The 18,898-nt window shown below is 56.0% G+C and overlaps 1 protein-coding gene across 1 annotated transcript; it reads right to left on the reverse strand.

Moving 5' to 3' along the window:
- Positions 1-2,865: 2,865 nt before the first annotated feature.
- Positions 2,866-9,036, reverse strand: Pak6 (p21 protein (Cdc42/Rac)-activated kinase 6). Its single transcript, XM_013010201.1, has 8 exons — positions 8,826-9,036; positions 7,632-8,246; positions 6,240-6,737; positions 5,907-6,040; positions 5,281-5,407; positions 5,047-5,172; positions 4,178-4,312; positions 2,866-3,039 (listed from the first exon to the last, which is right to left on the reverse strand). The coding sequence occupies exons 1-8, from the start codon at positions 9,027-9,029 to the stop codon at positions 2,872-2,874; spliced, it is 2,007 nt and encodes a 668-aa protein (XP_012865655.1). The 5' UTR covers positions 9,030-9,036; the 3' UTR covers positions 2,866-2,871.
- Positions 9,037-18,898: the final 9,862 nt, after the last annotated feature.

Below are 18,898 nucleotides of genomic sequence, written 5' to 3' on the forward strand. Positions count from 1 at the left end.
CAGACTTGGGTTGGATTTGGATTAGGGCTGCGCGCGCTTTTATCCGTGGAACCCTCTTCCCCGTGTCAGAGCTCAAATCCGGATACTTGAAGTCACCCCACAGTAACGAAACGAGGGGCCACTGAACGGAAGCAGCTCGCCCTGGTGTGGCAATGTCCACCCCGAGCTCACGCTCGCTTCCCAGACTCCTAGCTCTTCCCTTCGGGGGTTTCTGAGCCCTGACACCTGCGGATGATGAGGTGCCGTGACGGTTGCCCCCCCTTTCTTTTGGAAATGTTTTGTCCTCCCCTCCCCCTTCCCTAGCTCCTCCCAAAGCATTCGCCCCCTCCTCAGTGCCCGGTCTGGGTGGTGGGTGAGCAATGCCAGAGCTCCTGAGCAGCCGGAGAGGGTGGGAGGGTGGAGTGGGAAGTAATCTGCACCCCAAGTGTAAACTGCTTTCTTTCAGATCCCTCGCTTGCTTGTGTATTCCCTTTTCAACGGTGTTTAATTTCAATGAAGTTTTTAATGGTGAAAGAATATAAGAGTTTTGTCTTAAAAGGGATCTGTGGTCAGGGAGGTGTTGTCATCTCCCTGGTGGTTTTCTGGGTGACCTAGAGGATCACCTCATTATTGTTGGGTAAACAACTGAGATGGTTCCTGTCTGTGGAACTGCCCAAAGTATGGTGGTTGAAAATCGCAGGTGTTTCCTGAGTGGTGTGTCTGACTGCCTTTGCCATCCGTCCTTACTGACACCTTACCATGGACTACAACCGCCTTGTCACCATTCTCCCTTGAACTTCACTGTCAGCTGGGGGCCCTTGCCGGATCTCCCCAGGGCAGAGACTTTGCCAAGGATTTTTGCTTTTCCCATCGTTGCCTTTGTCGTTGTGAGGAGCCAGCAGGCTGCTGGAGCTCATCGGTGGTCCGTGTGTGACACTGAAGGATGCGTGCAAACCTTTTTGGACTGACAACTGTAGAGGCAGGACTAACAGAACTCCAAAGAGTAGTGAATAAACCCGGTATCATTCCACCGCGAGACTGGGCCTCTCTTTGCCTTGTCTGACCCCCGCTCCTCCCTCTTGTCCCCATTTTCATGCTTGGAATGGAAGGAGGCATTTGCTTTCCCTGGAGCTTGCTGCTCTTCGGGGCCCTCGGTCTCCCTGCCCATCCTTCCTGGGTGGCTCCTGGAGTGAGTTACCAGGGGCTGCAGGGGGGGTACAGGGGTCTTCCAGGCCCCCTGCTTCTGGCTAGGAGGTTCCACGCCCGCTGTGCTGGGTGTCAGGAGGGGAGGCATGGACAACCTGGATTTCCCAGCTTCCCTTTGCTAACCAGCTCTCCTAACTCTACACTGTCCTTCATTGGGAGAAGTGGGCAGGGACGGGTTCCAGGCCACTTCCTATGGGACAGTTGAGGGCCAGAGTATAAGAAAGAAGCAGGGGACAGGAGGCTGGTGCAGAAAGTGGTCACCACAGAGCATCGTGCCTTCCAGTATCTTCTCCCTTTGGGGAGAAGCCCTGCCTCATCCCTCATCGTCCTCGGCCTCGAGGGCCCCTCACTTCCCGTGCTCCTAGTCTGCCAGGGAGTCTGGCTGCTGCTGTGCAGACTCAAGCCGTGGGGAGGGGGGGGGCCGGAGGGTCTAGCTCCCACCCCACAGGCAGTGCAGAGCCCAGAGCTTTGAACATTCAGTTTAATTTAAAACAGGCACAAGTGCAAACAATTCACAAAAGTTTCTGGGGAGGATGCTTTTTTTTTTTTTTTAAACTCCGACCCTTAAAAAAAAAAAAGTTCTTCGCCTTAAAGCAGGCCACTAGGGGAGCAGAGAAATGTAAAAATCTTATCCGGATGGGGCGCAGACACGGGGCTCCTCCCTGGCATTCCCTGCCTCACCGGGGCCAGGAAAGTGGGGGCCCGGAAGGACCCAAGGCAGGTGTCTTGCGGGCAGCAGGGCAGGCTCCCTCAGATGGGGGGACCCCGGGAGGTGGCCTGCCTTCTGCCCTGGGTCAGTGTCTGTAGAGGACATGTGGGTCCCTGATGAGCTGACCACGTAGGTGACGAGGACATGACGACATTCACTCCTGCTCTTCGTGTCTCTGGCTCCACAGCACAAGAGAAGCTCAGAAACCTTGAGAGCCCCGCAGACAGACGGCTTCACTGGTTGGGTGAAAACATGGACTTCAGGAGTGGAGAGCCAGCTGGGGTGGGGGGGGAGGGGCAGAGGGGGAGGGGTGCGGGGCAGCCATCTTGAATCTGGCTGTGGGGTTGACTGGAGGCACCCTAGCCATTGGGGTAACATTTCTCCCTTACACACACACACACACACACACACACACACACACACAGAGTTCTCTCCACCCTGTAAAGTGATACTATTTTGAACACCAACTCCACTCCCCCTCCCCCTCCCCCTCCCCCTCCCCTGGCCTACGCCCAGGCAATTCACAGTTCTGAGCAGGCTGTGTGGGAAGAGACAGGGCTGGGGGCTGTGCCCTGGAGAATGATCCAGGCAAATACAACTTCCCTCTAAGACGCCAAGGTCTGAAGCCAGAGCTGCTGAGCAGTGAGTACCCACGAGCAGCGGGGGGGGGGGGCCGTGCCCTGGAGCCCCAGGACCCTGGGAGACAGCCACACACAGCGCTCTCCGGGTTTCTTAGAAATGCCCCTGTGAAGGACAGGGCATCCTCGAGAAGCCTCTCTCCACCGGGGACCGGGACGGGAGCGAGGTCCTGGCGGGGCAGGTCCGGCCTGTCCCGGTAGGAAAGGGTGGGGGTTCACAGCCAATCTTTGGAGAGAATACTGAGAGGCCCGGGCAGGCGGTGCGGTCAGCGGGCTGGCTGCCCGGGGGGCCCCCCGCCCGAGGACACAGGTCGCGGCGCGGTGCGCGCCACCGTGGGCTCAGCAGGCGGAGGTCTGCTTGCGGTAGAGCTGGATCAGGGGCACCAGGCACTCGGGCAGCCCTGTCTGCAGCAAGAAGGGGTGGTCCAGCAGCTCCTGGGCTGTGGCTCTCTCTTGGGGGTCCCGCACCAGCATCCGCTCCAGGAAGTCTCGTAGCACAGGGGAGACCTGTGGAGAAGGGGCGGTGGGGGTGGGGCGGCGTGGCTTGGCCGCTGGGCTGCAAGCCTGTCCTGTCCGGCAGTGGAGTTAGGGTACCCGGGGCTCTGGGGAGCGAGGTTCCACACAGAGCCCACTGCCCTTGCCTGCACCCCAGGGCTGTCTGCCCTCGGGCTCTGCACCTCTGCAGAGAGGGTGTGGGACTGGCATCATGACCCAGTCTTGGGGTTCTAGGGGACCTCCATTTCCTCATCTGCACAGTGGGTACTGAGGACATGTGTTTATCAAGGCTGCCGTGTATCTTTCTTGAAGATAAAAAGGTGCGCTTGAAAAATAGAAAAGAGCCGGGCGCTGGTGGCTCACACCTGTAATCCTAGCTACTCAGGAGGCTGAGATCTGAGGATCACAGTTCAAAGCCAGCCCAGGCAGGAAAGTCTGTGAGATTCTTATCTCCAATTAACCACCAGGAAACCAGAAGTGGTGCTGTGGCTCAAGTGGTAGAGCGCTCGCCTTGAGCTGAAGAGCTGAGGGACAGCGCCCAGGCCCAGAGTTCAAGCCCCATGACCGGCAAAAAAAAAAAAGAGAGAGAGAGAAAGGTGGGCCCTCAGAAGGAAGAATGCCATCTTGCCCTAGGCCTTAGAGTCTGGGGCGCGACTTTATCTGGGTTCATTCTGAGCTGGGTCCTGGGCTGCTGCTCAAGGCCACCCTCTCTGGGCTGTTAACCAATTGTCAGTCTCCTCTCTCTCCTCTGTGGCCACTAGTCTTGGAAGATGTGCTCTGCGGGTCAGCCCAGCCCACAGTCCTGGACTGTCGGGCGTGTGCACAGGCCTCCAGCCTTCAGGGTGCTGTTACGCTCTGGCATACTAATCAGCAGTGCCTCCCAGCAGTCGGTCTAGCTGCCAGCCTGGGGTGGACCTGTGAGGAGGGGTGGAGAGCTGGGCTGGGGATTCACCGCACTGGGGTGGGCCTGACAGATGAAGCAGAGGGGTTTGTGCTGCTTCCCAGGACTGGCGGGGGAAGGGGGCCTGGAAACACGGCTGCACACACGGGTTTTGTGGGGACCGCAGTGGAGGGGTGATGCTGGGCCCACCAGCACACCGGCCTCAGGAACCATGGGGTCTGTGGGGGTCACAGCTTGCGCACCGCTGACCTTGTGGGAGCTCCTCAGCTTGGGTGGGGGGCTGTCCCGGAGTCTCTTCATGGCTTGTACCGGCGAGTCGCTGAAGTAGGGGGGCTCTCCGTCCACCATCTCAATCACCATGATGCCCAGAGACCAGATGTCCACCTGCGGGAAGAGCCCAGCCCTGAGCCCGTGGCGGGAGTCCGGCTTGGGTGGTGGGGGCGCACGGGTCCTCGGCCCGCCGCTCCCCAGCCCGCTGCCCGGTGCTCGGCTACGTCTCCCAGGGGCTCCAGCAGTGGCAGCGCTGTCCGCCCTCTCTGACGGGGCTGCTGCTGACACCCCACTGTGTCCCTGGAATGAGGGACTGCTGCAGACCCGTGTGCCAGCCAGGTCTAGACAGCAGCCCCACCCGAAGCCGGTGCTCAGGTCTGTAGTTCTAGCTACTTAGGAGGCTGAGCTGAGGAGGAGGGTGGTTCGAGGACAGGCTGGCCATACACGGGAGATCGCTTTCTTTTTAGCCAGTAGCTGGACGGGAGGTGTCAGCCCAGCTATGGGAGGAGCCAGACCGAGTGAGCCTGGGGGAAAAAAATGTTCACGGAAGACGCTGGGTGCAGTGGTGTGTGTTTGTCACCCCAGCCCCGAGAGAATCCTGGTCTAGGCACAGGCTGGAATGAAAAATGACCTTATCTAAAAATAACCAGGGGGAGGAGGGGGAATAGGCTAGAGGTTTGTCTCATGGGTACAGCTAGCATCCCTGGTGCTGCCCAGGGTCGGGGGTGAGTATTGATTAAGGGGGGCCCTGAGAAGCGCGGCTCTTGGTGCAGCTCCCGAAGGGTGGAGCAAAAGAGCTCCACGCGCCCAAGCTGCTCTGGAGGACCTGGGGGTGGGTGGAGGGTTACCTCAGTGGCGTACAGAGACCTGGAGATCACTTCCGGAGCCATCCAGTACGGGGTCCCCACCAGGGACTTCCTCTTGGGGACATCCTTGCTGATCTGAGCACAGAATCCGAAGTCTGAGAGCTTCACCTGGAGTGGTAAGGGGAGTCAGTGGGTGGAGGACCAGAAGAAAGCACAGTGATTGGACAGCCCAGGAGTTGGGGGGGGCAGCCGTGCCCAGGAGTAGGGAGAGCCTACCCTGCCGTCCAGAGTCAGCAGAATGGAGTCACTCTTGATGTCCCGGTGGATGACACCCTGGGCGTGCAGATAAGCCAGGGCCTGCAGCACAGCCTCACACACAGTGGCTATCTGTTCCTCATTCAGCCTGGACAGGGAAGGCAGGGGGAAGGGGAAGGCAGGGTAGGGGAAGGCAGGGGTAGGGGAAGGCAGGGGTAGGGGAAGGCAGGGGTAGGGGAAAGCAGGGGGAAGGGGAAGGGAGGGGTAGGGGAAAGCAGGGGTAGGGGAAGGCAGGGGTAGGGGAAAGCAGGGGGAAGGGGAAGGGAGGGGTAGGGGAAAGCAGGGGTAGGGGAAGGCAGGGGTAGGGGGAGGCAGGGGTAGGGGGAGGCAGGGGCAGGGGAAGGCAGGAGTCCCCAGTGGAGGAGCAAGTCGGCTGTGGCAGGGATTCAGGGCTATGATGGAGAGTCCTTGGCATTGGGCCTCACAGGTCCCAGGCAATGCGTTCAGCAGCCTGATCAGGCTGTAGCCTGGACAGCTTTCCTCCCAGACCCAGTGAGCCTCTCACCCCAGACAGACAGGGGGCTTCAAATGACCCGAGGGATCGGTGAGGTGCCCCCCCCCCACAGCCCAAGACACCAGCTGCTCACCGGACTTGGGAGATGATGTCGGTGAGGGCCCCGCCCTGCAGGAACTCCATCAGCACCCACAGCTCCTCACCCACCAGGTAGCTCTTGTACATCTCCACCACGTTGAGGTGCTGGTAGTCACGCATGATCACCACCTGGGGGCAGCAGAGCAGCACGGTGCCTGTGAGCTAGGGACACAGCTGCAGACACCTGGTCTCACTATGTTCCCCGGATGGGACCACCTGCTACCCCCCCTGCAGAGAGGTCCTGCTGTTTGAGCACGCATTGCCCTCCTCCCCACCGTGTCCATCGTGTCCATCCCCATGTCCATCTGTGTCCATCGTGGCATCCTACCTCATTAAAGAGCAGCTCCCTGCGCTGCTGCTTCCTGAGGTCCATCATCTTCACGGCCACCTGGCGGCCGGAGTGCGTCTCCCGGGCCAGGCACACGATGCCCGTGGAGCCCTCCCCGATCTTCACGTAGCTGTCCAGCAGCAGCCGAGGGTCGCCTTGGTCCACCACCATCCTGAGTGCAGCCTTGAACTGCTCGTGCGTCACGATGCCCGTGTCCTCACCAGCCAGGCCGCCCTTGGCCACCGTGGGGTCCTGGGGCAGGTACAGGTTGCTGGTGCTGATCTGGGCGTGCCGGGTGCGGGGGGACCCTGCCGGGGAAGACCGGCCTGGGAGGGGGCCGGCGGCTGGGGCTGTGCGGAGGGACTTCTGGGGGCTGCTGGTGTCCGAGGTGGGCAGAGGACTGAAAGTGCCCGCGGGCTGATCTGAGGGCAAGGACTGGGCCTTGGCCACCATGCTTGGTGGGGAGTCTTTCTGTGGCGGTCGGAAAGCGGAGTTGGGCTGTGGAGACAAAGAAGGACACGAGAAGGGGTGAGGCTGTGCAAGCCTTGCAGAGGCTGGGGTGGCCAGGGAGAGCAGGGTCAGGGAGAGCTCCAGACCCAAGGGAGGAGCTGGGAGCACAGATTTAGAAATGCAGCTGAGGCCACTGGCAGTCCTACCCGCCCCCCAGACGCTCCCGAGCGCCCTCAGCCGCACGTTTCTTCTTGGGTAACTGGGAGGACAGACCCCAGGGGGACTACATTGAGGCAGGGCCCTTCCTTCTGCACCAAGAAGCTGGGGCAGAGGCTCCGGGCACAGGTGGGCGGGGGACCGCAGACAGCTGTGACTCCCAGCTTGGGGGGGGGGAGTCCCAGCTGGCTCTCCAGCTGGCCGTGCCTCCCCCCGGCAGGCAGCGAGTCTCACCTCTGCCTCCCCACACACGCGCTGCTCTCTAACCAAAGCCCGTGACCACAGGCGGTACCTCAGCTGCAGCCACCGGGCCTTTGCTTGTGCCGGTGCTGGCCGGGGGCTGGCCTTGGTGCTGGGGAGACTAATGATCTCCCGTCTCCGTGGGAACTTGTTTAAGGCAGTGGTTCTGGGATGTGTGTGTGCATGTGTGTGTGTGCGCGCATGGGCATGTGTGTGTATATGTGTGCATGTGTATGTGTCTTCAGGTGTGGGTGTGCACATGCACACGTGTGTATTGCATGTCCATGCAATGAGTATGCATGTGTGCGTGCATGTGCATGTGTGCAGGTATGTGAATGTATGCATACACATGGATGTGCGTGTGTGTGCGTGGGAAATGCATGTGTGCGCATGTGTGTGTTTCAATGGTTTCACCATTACCTGAGGGTATCTAGGAAGTGCTAGATTGCCTCCCAGCCCCACCCCGGCCGCCTCAGCCTCACCTACCTTGCTGTGTGGTGGGGGGCCTGGCTTGTTGTTGGGAGGGGCGGCCGCAGGCGTGGACAGGAACATACTCCGGAACAGCCTGTGCTTGAGGCTGCTGTCCTGGGCCTTGGGGCTGTGGCTGCCCTCCCCGCCCGGCCTGCTGGCACCCGAGCCCACCAGGCAGGACTGCGGCCGGGCCTCCTCGGGGCCAGGCTTGACGGCCTTCGCCGCGCGCCGCCCCACGGCCGTGGGGGAAGTCTGCAGGCAGCGCTGCGCAGAGCCCTGGAACTCGGTGGGGCCCAGGGAGTGCGCCTTGGCGGCCAGCCGGCTGGGCAGGCCCTGTGGGCTCTGGGGCTCGGGCCAGGCTGCCTGCCGGGCCTCTGCGGGTGCGCCCCCGTTGCAGCTGAGGTAGAGGCCGTGGGGGTCGGTGCGCTCGGACTGTGGGCTCTGGAGGTACATGTCTGGGTCAGCGGCCCAGTGCTCGTCGCCCAGCAGCCCCAGTGACTGCGCCCGCCGCCGGCTGGCGGGGCTGCGGCCACGCAGGGTGTTGGAGCTGGTGACGGATAACTTCTGGATGTCGTTGAGCAGCCCTGAGATGTAGCCGTCCACGGGCACAGAGCTGCCCCGCACCACCGTCTGTGAAGGAAGAGACAAGACGGGGTAAACTGTGTCTGGGTGGCCGGCGTGCACCTCCTTTCTCTAGATGTGTGTGAGGACAGAAGAGTACCCGGATGCCCTGGTGCAGATATTGCATGGGATATAATAGACTAGTCATTGTTGCCGGATGCTCCCGAGGCTCACGCCTGTAATCCTAGCTCCTGAACAGGCTAAGATCTGAGGATCACGGTTCAAAGCCAGCCTGGGAGACTCTCCTCTTGAATTAATCATCAGGGAGCCAGAAGTGGAGCTGTGGCTCCTGGGGTAGGAGCGCTAGCCTTGCATGAAAAACCTCAGGGACAGCGCTCAGGCTTTGAGATCGGGACCTCGTACCGGCACATCATCATCATCGTCATCGTCATCTTTAAAAGATTATTCATTGTTTTATAAGATTCAGATTTAAGTGGGCACTTTGTATCTTATGAGTAAATGTGGCATTCCTACTGCTATGTTCAGGAAGAATCCCTGGGGAACGAGACAAACCAGCGGGGGACACTGGAGGGACACCAATGCTGGACACCAAGGGGTTCTTTGCCTGAGCGGGGAGAGGCTCCTCACCTTCATGGGCTGCAGCTGTACCCGCGTGATGCGTGAAGGGTCCACCACAGGCTTGGGCCGCCGCAGCGTGTCCAGAATGTTCTGCCATTGTGGGGGGAGGCCCACAAACTTGCCCTCTTTGGGGTCGAAGGAGGTGTGGACACGGTGCTGGAAGTTCTGTGGGGCTGAGATCTCCGGGCGTTTCTTCTTCTTCTTGCGAAACATGGTACCTGCAGGAGGGGGCTGTGGTGAGTGCCAAACCCCCCCCCAACAACCAGCCTCCGGTAGGGGGTGTTTTCATAACATCCAAAGTCCATCACAAACACCGGGCCATTGTCCACGAGTTACAAAGGGGAGGAAGGCAAACAGAGGCATTTTGTGAGGACAGCTTGGCCTCCATTCTCCATGTGCATGGATGAGCACAAGTTAGGGAAGACGCAAACCAACACCAGAGGGGTGTTGCAGAGAAAACCCTAAGCAAAGCTAGCAAGCCCAGGCTGGTGGTGTGTTCGATTTATTTTTTTCTGGTCTTGGGGCTTCAACTCTGGGCCTGGGCACTGTCCCTTAGCTCTTCAGCTCAAGGCGAGTGCTCTACCACTTGAGCCATAGCACCGCTTCTGGTTTTCTGAGTGGTTTGTTGGAGATAAGAGTTTCAGCCTTACTAGCCGGGCGCTAGTGGCTCACGCCTGTAATCCTAGCTACTCAGGAGGCTGAGATCTGAGGATCTCGGTTCAAAGCCAGCCTGGGTAGGAGAGACTGTGAAACTCCTATCTCCAGTAAACCACCAGAAAACCGGAAGTGGCGCTGTAGCTCAAGTGGTAGAGCGCTTGCCTTGAGCTGAAGAGCTGAGGGACAGCGCCCAGGCCCAGAGTTCAAGCCCCATGACCGACAAAAAAAAAAGAGTTTCAGCCTTTCCGGCGCTGACTTTGAATTGTGATCCTCAGATCTCAGCCTCCTGAGTAGCTAGGATTACAGGCGTGAGCCACCAACACCCAACGGCGTGTTAGATTTTGTGTTTGTTTATCACAGTCAACTCTGGTTTGTCCCAGGATAACTGAACTAAACACACAAACAACCTGTTAATGGATCACACAACACTCATAAAAAGTCCAGCAGTTATCTTGCTCAGGCTGAGATGACATGTCCTAGCACAGGGAGACCTGAAAGGCCCGTCAGGTCCCCAGGCCCTGAACCTTGGGGATAGCTCGGGGGAAGGCAGCAGCAGAGCTGCCCAGAGCTCTGAGGACACACAACATGACTTGCAGTCAAGCCTGGCCGGTCAGTCCCTGGCTGATTTGTGGTCTAAGGTCTCAGCACCATCCACAGTAAGCAGTGATTCAGGCCGCCACAGATGTGAGAGACAAACCGGGAAGCTGGGAGGAACAGGGACTTCCAAACAGCTGCTCCTGTCTTGCCTTCGGGACAGCCCAGGGCCTGGGATATTGCTTATGGATGGAAGACAGGGTCGGACACCATCTGAAGGACTTAAAACAGCCCAGTGGGTTCTCACATCACCTGGAAAGGTCGCTTCCCAATTCCTTCCTTCCTTCCTTCCTTCCTTCCTTCCTTCCTCCCTCCCTCCCTCTCTCTCTCTCACTCTCTCTCTCTCTCTCTCTCTCTCTTTCTTTCTTTCATCCATCATGGGGCTTGAACTCAGACCTGTGCGTTATCCCTGAGCTCTTTTTGCTCAAGGCTAGTGTTCTACTACTTTGAGCCACAGCACCATTTCAGGTTTTCCGGTGGTTAATTGGAGATAAGAGTCTCACAGACTTTCCTCCCCAGGCTGGACTCGAACCATGATCCTAAGATCTCAGCTTCCCGAGTAGCCAGGATTATGGGCGTGAGCCACTAGTTCTCAGTATCACTTCCCAAGTTCAAGAAACAAAACATCTGCCTGCCTTCTTTTCCTCCCTTCCTTCCTTCCTTCCTTCCTTCCATCCATCCATCCTTTCATCCTTCTCTCTCTCTCTATCCCTTTCTCTGTCTCTTGTCTCTCTTTCTTTGTCTCACTGTATTGCCTGGGCTCGACTTGAACTCCTAGGCTCACGTGATTCTCCTGCCTTAACATCCCAAGTAGCTGAGGCTTCAGGTATACACTGCTGCTCATGACTTCGTGTGCTTCCTGATTGGACGCCATCTGTGACTCGTCTGCTTACAGCTCTGCTGTGCAGGCCATTGGCTTGTCGTTTGGCTCCATCACTGTCTTGGTCACTTTCACAGGGTCTGGGGTGGTCATGGCAGGCCTGGGAGGCGGCTGGTGTCCACTGAGAAAGGCAAGGGCTGGAACGGCCACCGTGAATCCGCAGCAGGCCTCTGGGACTGTCCACTACTTTTCGAGTCTCTCCGCCATTCCTTCAAAGCGGTGCCTTCAATTGTTCAAAGTGCAGCCATTTCAGGGAGCGTCTGCCACTAATTTGCAGCCACTTGGACGGAGTTACCTGAAGAACTTGGGCCTCGATGTTCACCTCTTGGGCCAGGTCATGGCAGACAGCTCCCAGGGTTCACTGAGTGCTAGGTAAGCAGATTTCCTGCAGACAATGGCTCTTTCTCTTGCTATGCTGCCATTCTTGGCACTCGTCTCTAAGCTCAGGGCCTCCAGACGGTGGTCCTCAGGCAGGCAGAGGTCTGGGATCGCAAATTTTCACATTTACTTCTTAAGGGGTCATGCCTACATTCTGAGTTCTGGGTCCCAAGGACCTCACTCTGTATCCAGGGTGCAGAGTCCTCGTGGTTAGATAAAAGCCAACCTTCTCCCTTAGGGCCTCTGCCTTCTGCCACAGATGGTGTGCATTCTGCAAAGCTCATTCACATCCGTCCCTGGATACGTGAGCTGGCCTGTCTCTCTCCTGCCTCAGTCTGTGAATAGAGACATACTTTGACACAAAGTAGAGCTGTCTGAGCCAGGTGCAGGCAGCTCACACCTGTAATCCTAGCTACTCAGGAGGCTGAGATTTGAGACTCACAGTTTGAAGCCAGCCCAGGCAGGAAGGAGTAAGAGACCCTTATCCCCAATTAACCACCAAACAGCCAGAAGTGGAGCTGTGGCTCAAGTGGTAGAGTGCCAGCCTTGGGTGGAAAAAAACTAATAGGGCTGCGAAGGTGGCTCAGTGGTAGAGTGCTTGCTTTGCATGCATGAGGCCCTGGGTTCGATTCCTTAGTACCACATAAACAGAAAAAGCCAGAAGTGGTGCTGTGGCTCAAGTGGTAGAGTGCTCCCCTGGAGATGAAGAGCTGAGGGCCAACACCTAGGCCCAGAGTTCAAGCCACATGACCAACAAAAAACAACAACAAACTAATGGACAGCACCCAGGCCCTGAGTTCAAGCTCCATGACAGGCATATGTGAGCACATACACACATACATACACACACACACACACACATGTGCACGGGCATGCACACACACAAACACACAGAGAGTGAACTGAATTTCTATGTACTACAACCAGCAAACAGAAAATGAAGTAAGAAGATACCATGTAACTTTACATTATAAAAAGCAAATAGCCTGGAATAAATCTAACAAAAGCTATGCGAAAGTACACTGAAAACACTGAAAAGTACAAACCCTTATTATTAAGGAGTGTTCATGGCTTGGCAGATTTAATCCTGTGAGGATGTCAATTACTCCCAAATTAACCTACAGATTTATTTCAGTCTCAGCATGTTTCTTTTGGCAGAAACTGCCACAGTGATCCTACCATGTACAGAGAAACACAGAGAACCAGGGATAGCTAGCTGATCTTAGAGAACGAAGAGGGAGGAGTATACTAAAAATAGACCAAGATTTATTATAGAGCAGCCATAATTAATACAACGTAGAACTGGCAGAAGGATTGACAGGTAGAGCAATGGGACAGGAGAGAGACTCCAGAAATAGACCCCCTCCTGTGAGGTCACTTGACTGATGGCAAAGGTGACATTGCTCAAGGGTGGAAACGGATCAGCTTTTCAGTAGATGTAGCTGAAGCAACTGCGTCCCCAAGAGCAGAAAAAGGGAACCTAAAAAGAAACTTCACACCACACCCCTGGATTACCTGAAGATAGATAGCTCTCCTACCTCTGAGGAAAGATAAAACAATGACGCTGGTGTTGGGGTGGGGGCTGAGACCCAAACCTGTCCACTCTTCCCGCCATGGGTCCCCAAAACAAATGAAACCATTAAGGTGGTGTGTGTGTGTGTGTGTGTGTGCGCATGTGTGCAAAGTGAAATTCTTGATGGTACACATTTGATGTGGATGATTTGCCCTGCAGTAGAAACAGTGAGAGGAAACACATTGAAATTGCTGCTGTGTTTGCTACAGATAGTTTCACCCTACCTCGTCTTTCTGTTCCACATTTTCCTTAAAGATAGTTCATTCCTTTTTTATTTTTTCTTTTGTCAGTCATGGGGCCTGAACTCTGGGCCTGGGCGCTGTCCCTCAGCTCTTCAGCTCAAGGCTAGCGCTCTACCACTTGAGCCACAGCTCCACTTCCAGCTTTTTCTTGCTAATGTGGTGCTGAGGAATTGAACCCAGGGCCTCGTGCATGCAAGGCAAGCGCTCTACCACTAAGCCATCTTCCCAGCCCGGTAGATTCCTTTTCTAGAAAAAAACAAAAACAAAAACAAAACACCCAGTATTGGTGGCTCACACCTGTAATCCTAGCTGCTCAGGTGGCTGAGGTCTAAGGAAACCAGCAGTAGCCAGGGAGACTGAGGGAGGTGGTGGTTGCATCCTCCATTAAATGAGGACACAGGAGCCTTCAAGTGCCACCATAGGACCCATCCGTGTCCCACACTGGGTTCTTCCAGGAGAAGCTGACATCAAAGAAGATACAGCTGAGTAGCAAAGAGGAAGGCTAGAGTTCCCTCTCTTGCTACCTTCCTTGCCTGAAAGAAACAGTGTAGGCCTTGGAGTCAAGGTAGAAATGGGCAGAAGCAGGATGCCAGCCCAGGCCCGGGTGGCCTCGGTGCACCTGCCTGACACTGAGGCTGGACCCCAGGCTAGGAATGCACTTCCACATTTGATGGATGCTTTGAGCATTACCTTCCTGCTGCTGCCCCAAGCCTGGGTCAGCCGAGGCTGCCCCCTGCCAGGAGGGAAGAGGCCAGCCCAAACCGGTTTGTGGAGGAAGCTCCCTGGCGCGGGTCCGGCTGAGCAGGAGCTTGGCAGCGTAGCCTGCCACTTCCTGGCAGATGCATTCTGGAGGAAACGCTGCCACACCCAGAAGACCAGAGGGCTTAGCTATTTGGAAGGTTCAGGAAGCCAGAGGTCTTGGGTCCCTGAAGAGTGGTACTATGGTGTTGCGATGGAGAAAAGCGAGACTCAGAAGCAAAAGCTACTCAGGGCAGTAGATTTTCTTGAGCACCTACTATGGCTAGGCCCTCTCTGAGATTGGCAGCCCTGAGAGATAGGAATTATTATTATTATTATTAATTATCCATAATCCAGATGTGGCTGAAAGAAGACAGAAAGAGGAAATGACAGGCTGGGAAGGTGGCTCAGTGGTAGAGCGCTTGCCTTGCATGCATGAGGCCCTGGGTTCGATTCCTCAGCACCACCTATGCAAAAAGAAAAAAAGCCGGAAGTGGCGCTGTGGCTCAAGTGGTAGAGCGCTAGCCTTGAGCAGAAGAGCTGAGGGACAGCGCCCAGCCCCAGAGTTTAGGCCCCACGACCAGACCCCCCCCCAAAAAAAGAAGAAATGACAGTCAGGGGCCTGAGCCCAGCTTTGGCCCAAGCCCCTGCTGGGTCCCATGCCCGCCCTGGAGGCAGTAGGGCTGCTCCACTGCTCCCTTTGCGGAAGTCTTCATAGCAACCTCCTGGGAGGCGTGCCAAGCAGGGGGGCACAGCCAGCTCCCTGCACCCTGCCCGCAAGTTTTCTCCTGAGCCTGTGTGAGTCAGAGCCTGGGGAGTCTGGGGCTGCCCTAACTTGTAGGCTGACCCTCACCTCGTACGAAGAACCAGAGTTTCCCTTTGCACCCAGTAAGGTGAAAAGGCCACATTGGGAACCGTGGGCAAGCGGGAAAAGCAAGGCCACTGCCGAGGGGCTCAGCCTGACCCCAGAGTGGGCTCACAGCAATGTAGGACAGAGAGCTTGGGGCCCTAGGAGCCACGTGGGGTGATCGGCAGCTCTTACTCAGGGAGACACCAGAACTATGGGGCCTCCCAGCTCCAGGACAAAACGAGAGAGATCTAGGGCTGTGTGCAAAGCTCGTGGCAGTGCAGATCTTCAAGTGAGCCTTGCCCTTAGATGCCCCATTGGGAAGCTCCGTCTGTCCCAAACACTTCGGTTTTCCAGAACTCCTCTGTGGGAAGCAGCTCTGGGGCTGTTCTAAGGCACCGTCCCTGCTTTTCATTCAGAGTGGCCGCCGCCGCACCCTCCAGACCTGGCTTTGAGTAGCGTTTTGCCATTTTTACACAGCGAGTCGCTTTCAGGAAAGGATGCCGAGGACATGAAAGGGATCCCCAGGAAGGCACCAGAAAAAAAGCAGACTGTGGGGTGAGCAAGCTGGGAGGTTGCTGTCCATTTGAAACGAGCCTATTGGGCATGCCCACGCTGTCCAGATGAATGGGAAGACAGGAGGCTGGCGCCTGGCCCCACCAGAGCAAAGACACCCTGCTGAAGGCTCCCGTGGCGGGGGGGGGGGCACCCTGGGGTAGGTGGGGGGACACGGCTGGGCTCCTCACAGGAATGCTGAAGGCCTGCGTATCAGATTCCTGTCCAGCATGAACCTGGGGGCTGCCCTCCAGACCTCAGCATCCTTGTTGGTGACCACACATCCAGCCAGTTAGGAGGCTGGGGACTAACAGCACGTTCTTGCTCAGGGAATAGCTTGGGTATTTTTAATAGTCAGCACTCTGGGGCACCCAGCCTCTAGGCTGACATGTTACATGAAGTGTTGTTTAAAAGAGTACAATGAAGCCGGTGCCAGCAGCTCACGCCTGTCATCCTAGCTACTCAGGAGGCTGAGATCATGGTTCAAAGCCAACCTGGGCAGGAAAGGCCATGAGACTCTTATCTCCAAAAAAACACTCAGAAAACCAGGAGTGATGTAGTGGGTCAAGAGGTAGAGTGCTTGCCTTGAGCTGAAGAGCTGAGGGGCAGTGCCCAGGCCCAGAGTTCAAGACCCACGACCAACAAAATGATCGCCAGGTGCCGGCGGCTCACATGTGTAATCCTAGCTACTCAGGAGGATGAGTTCTGAGGATCGAGGTTTGAAGATAGCCTAGGTAGAAAAGTCCATGATATGCTTATCTCTAATCAACCAACAAAAAAGCCACAATGGAGCTGTGGCTTAAGTCTTAAGCAAAAGAGCTAAAGAATAATGCTTAGGTCCTGAGTTTAGGTCCTCAGTCACGGCTGGTACATACATACAAGAATGTGATGGGGGCTGGGCAGGTGGCTCAGTGGTAGAGCGCTTGCCTTGCATGCATGAGGCCCTGGGTTCAATTCCTTAGCACCACATAAACAAAAAGAAAAAAAGCCAGAAGTGGCGCTGTGGCTCATGTGGTAGAGCGCTAGCCTTGAGCTGAAGAGCTGAGGGACAGAGCCCAGGCCCAGAGTTCAGGCCCCACAACCAGACCTCCCCACCCCACCCCCCCAAAAAAAATCTGATGCTGAAGACCATTCATTGGAGAATATCAGCACTGGCTCAAGGAGAGGCTGGAGAACCAGGCTGGCCAGCCAAGAAGGGTCAATATTGACTCAGGTTGCCTCTGGGCCCAGCTCCAGCCTGCTTAGACAACACTGAAGTCCAGCAGTGACACAAGCCAGACCGGCCCCGAAGCCTTCTGTTTATTGTCCCTCGAAGCCAACCTCTGCCGGGAGCCTTGGCACTGGGCTTTCCCAGCCACGAGCTGTCTCCAAGGGAAGACCCAAAGAATGACATTTCCTCAGAGTCCTGCAAGCCAGGGACCATCTCAATCTCTCAGACTTCAACTGTCTACATGCAGAAGCCTGGGGCCACAATGGCTGGCCAGAAGAACCTCTACAGTCCCTAAACACCAGACTGCTTCATGCTTTACAACCCTTAGCTTTCTGCTTCTCAGTTTTCTTTACCTTCTCATTTTACCACTCATCAAACCACAGGGAGGGCTGCACCTGCTGCTGTTTAGGGCCCGTCTCAAAGATGACAGGTGGCCGGGGAAAGGAAGAAAGAGACACCTAAAGGTAGCAGACACCTTTGAAGCGCCTGCCACACACGATAGACTATGCTAGGTGCCTTTTACAAGTGTATCTAGGGTGGTTAATCATTACAGTGAGCGGCTAAGCATTAGAGAGTTAACTGTAGATATTATGAGCTCTGTTTTACAGAGCAAGAAATCAAGACTGAAGAGGAAAGCAACTGACCAAGATGGCCATCCACTATGCCCAGTGCCCGGGAAAGCCAAAGGATCCTCCATAATCACACAGCTATTTGGAACAGGCTCCCCGTGTCCCAGGCAGATCCATGGGAGCGGGAGGCCCCGCGCCCCGTGACCGTGTGCTCACGCTGTGACACGTGGAGTGTGCTACTGCCACATTAAAGCCGGATCCCTGGCCCAAAGGGGTCCCCGCCCCGTGCGGAGCCCTCCTTGAACACACCCGCAGCCTTTAGTTTATATCTCTACTGCTCTGCTCTAACCGCCTCAGATAGCATTTGCCAGATCATTCTGCCAGTTCCCCATGACAGGAGGTGCTCAGGGTAGCTTTCCTAGCTGGAGGCAGTGCAGTTTTTGGACATTGATCGTTACAGTTAGAAACAAGCTCACGAGGACAGCATCCTCATACCCAATTTGTCAGACTATTCAGAGAAGACAGTGCTGTTGGTTCATATCTATAGTCCTAGATGCTTGGGAGGATCACAGTTTGAGCCTAGTCCAGGCCAAAAAGTTAGTAAGACTTCAAATGAATGGCCGGAGAGTAAAACAGGTTCTGCTGGGGGGGGGGGGGGTAGAGAAGAGGGTGAATGACAATGAGTATGGTTGAAATACTTCATATGAAAATAGAACAAAGAAGTTAGTTGAAATTATTTTAAGAAGGTGGAGGAGGGAGGAGGGAGCGTGGTAGATGGAAGAGATACATTGTGTAAATGTGTGAAAATATCACAGTGAAACCCCTCCTCCTATCCCTAACACGTGCCAAAAAAAAAATCTACAGCCGGGCACCAGTGGTTCATGCATGTAATCTTAGCTGCTCAGGAGGCTGAGAGCTGAGGATCAGAGTTCAAAGCCAGCCCAGGCAGGAAAGTCCATGAGACTCTTATCTTCAAATAACCAGAAAAACTGGAAGCAACGCTGTGGCTCAACATGGTAGAGAGCTAGGCTTGAATGAAAGAGCTCAGGGACTGCTCAGACCCTGAGTTCAACCTCTATGACCAAAATCATCATCATCATCATCATCATCATCATCATCACCATCATCATCATCACCACCATCATCATCATCATATCATCATCATCATCATCACCATCATCATCCTCCTCCTCCTCTATGACCAAAATCATCATCATCATCATCATCATCATCATCACCACCATCATCATCATCCTCCTCCTCTATGACCAAAATCATCATCATCATCATCATCATCATCATCATCACCATCTTACAAAGAAACATTTGGGAACACCCCGGCTCCACCTCACCAGCAAAAGATGATGGGTGTGTGCCTGTCATGCAGTCTAACGGAAATCGTAATAGAAGGATCCCTGTCCAGGCCGGCTTGGACAAAAAGTAAGATCCCATCTCAAAAGCAGCAAAGCAAAACAGGCTGGAGGCATGGCTCAAGTGGTGGAGCACCAGCCTAGCAAGTATGAAGCCCTGCCTTCAAAGCCCAGTACTACCAGAAAAACACCGAGAGAGGGAAAGGTGGGGTGGAGAGAAAGGGAGGGAGGGCTCGGAGAGAAGTACAGCAACTTGCCCTGGCAATCGGAGGCAAAGTCGGCATTTGAACCCAGCTCCTTTGGGTTCCCGGGGAGCCGCTAGCCACCGCCCATGGCGATACAGGAGGCAGCCACCGCGGGAGGGGCACGGGTGGGGACTGACCTCCCCACCGGAGCCCCGCGCAGCGCAGCGCAGGGCTGGGGCGCAGACCCCCGGCCCGCCCAGCGCGAGGAAGCGCGCACTGGGGGC

This window comes from Dipodomys ordii, unplaced genomic scaffold, assembly GCF_000151885.1.
Source record: "Dipodomys ordii isolate 6190 unplaced genomic scaffold, Dord_2.0 Scaffold11, whole genome shotgun sequence".
Lineage (NCBI taxonomy): Eukaryota > Metazoa > Chordata > Mammalia > Rodentia > Heteromyidae > Dipodomys > Dipodomys ordii.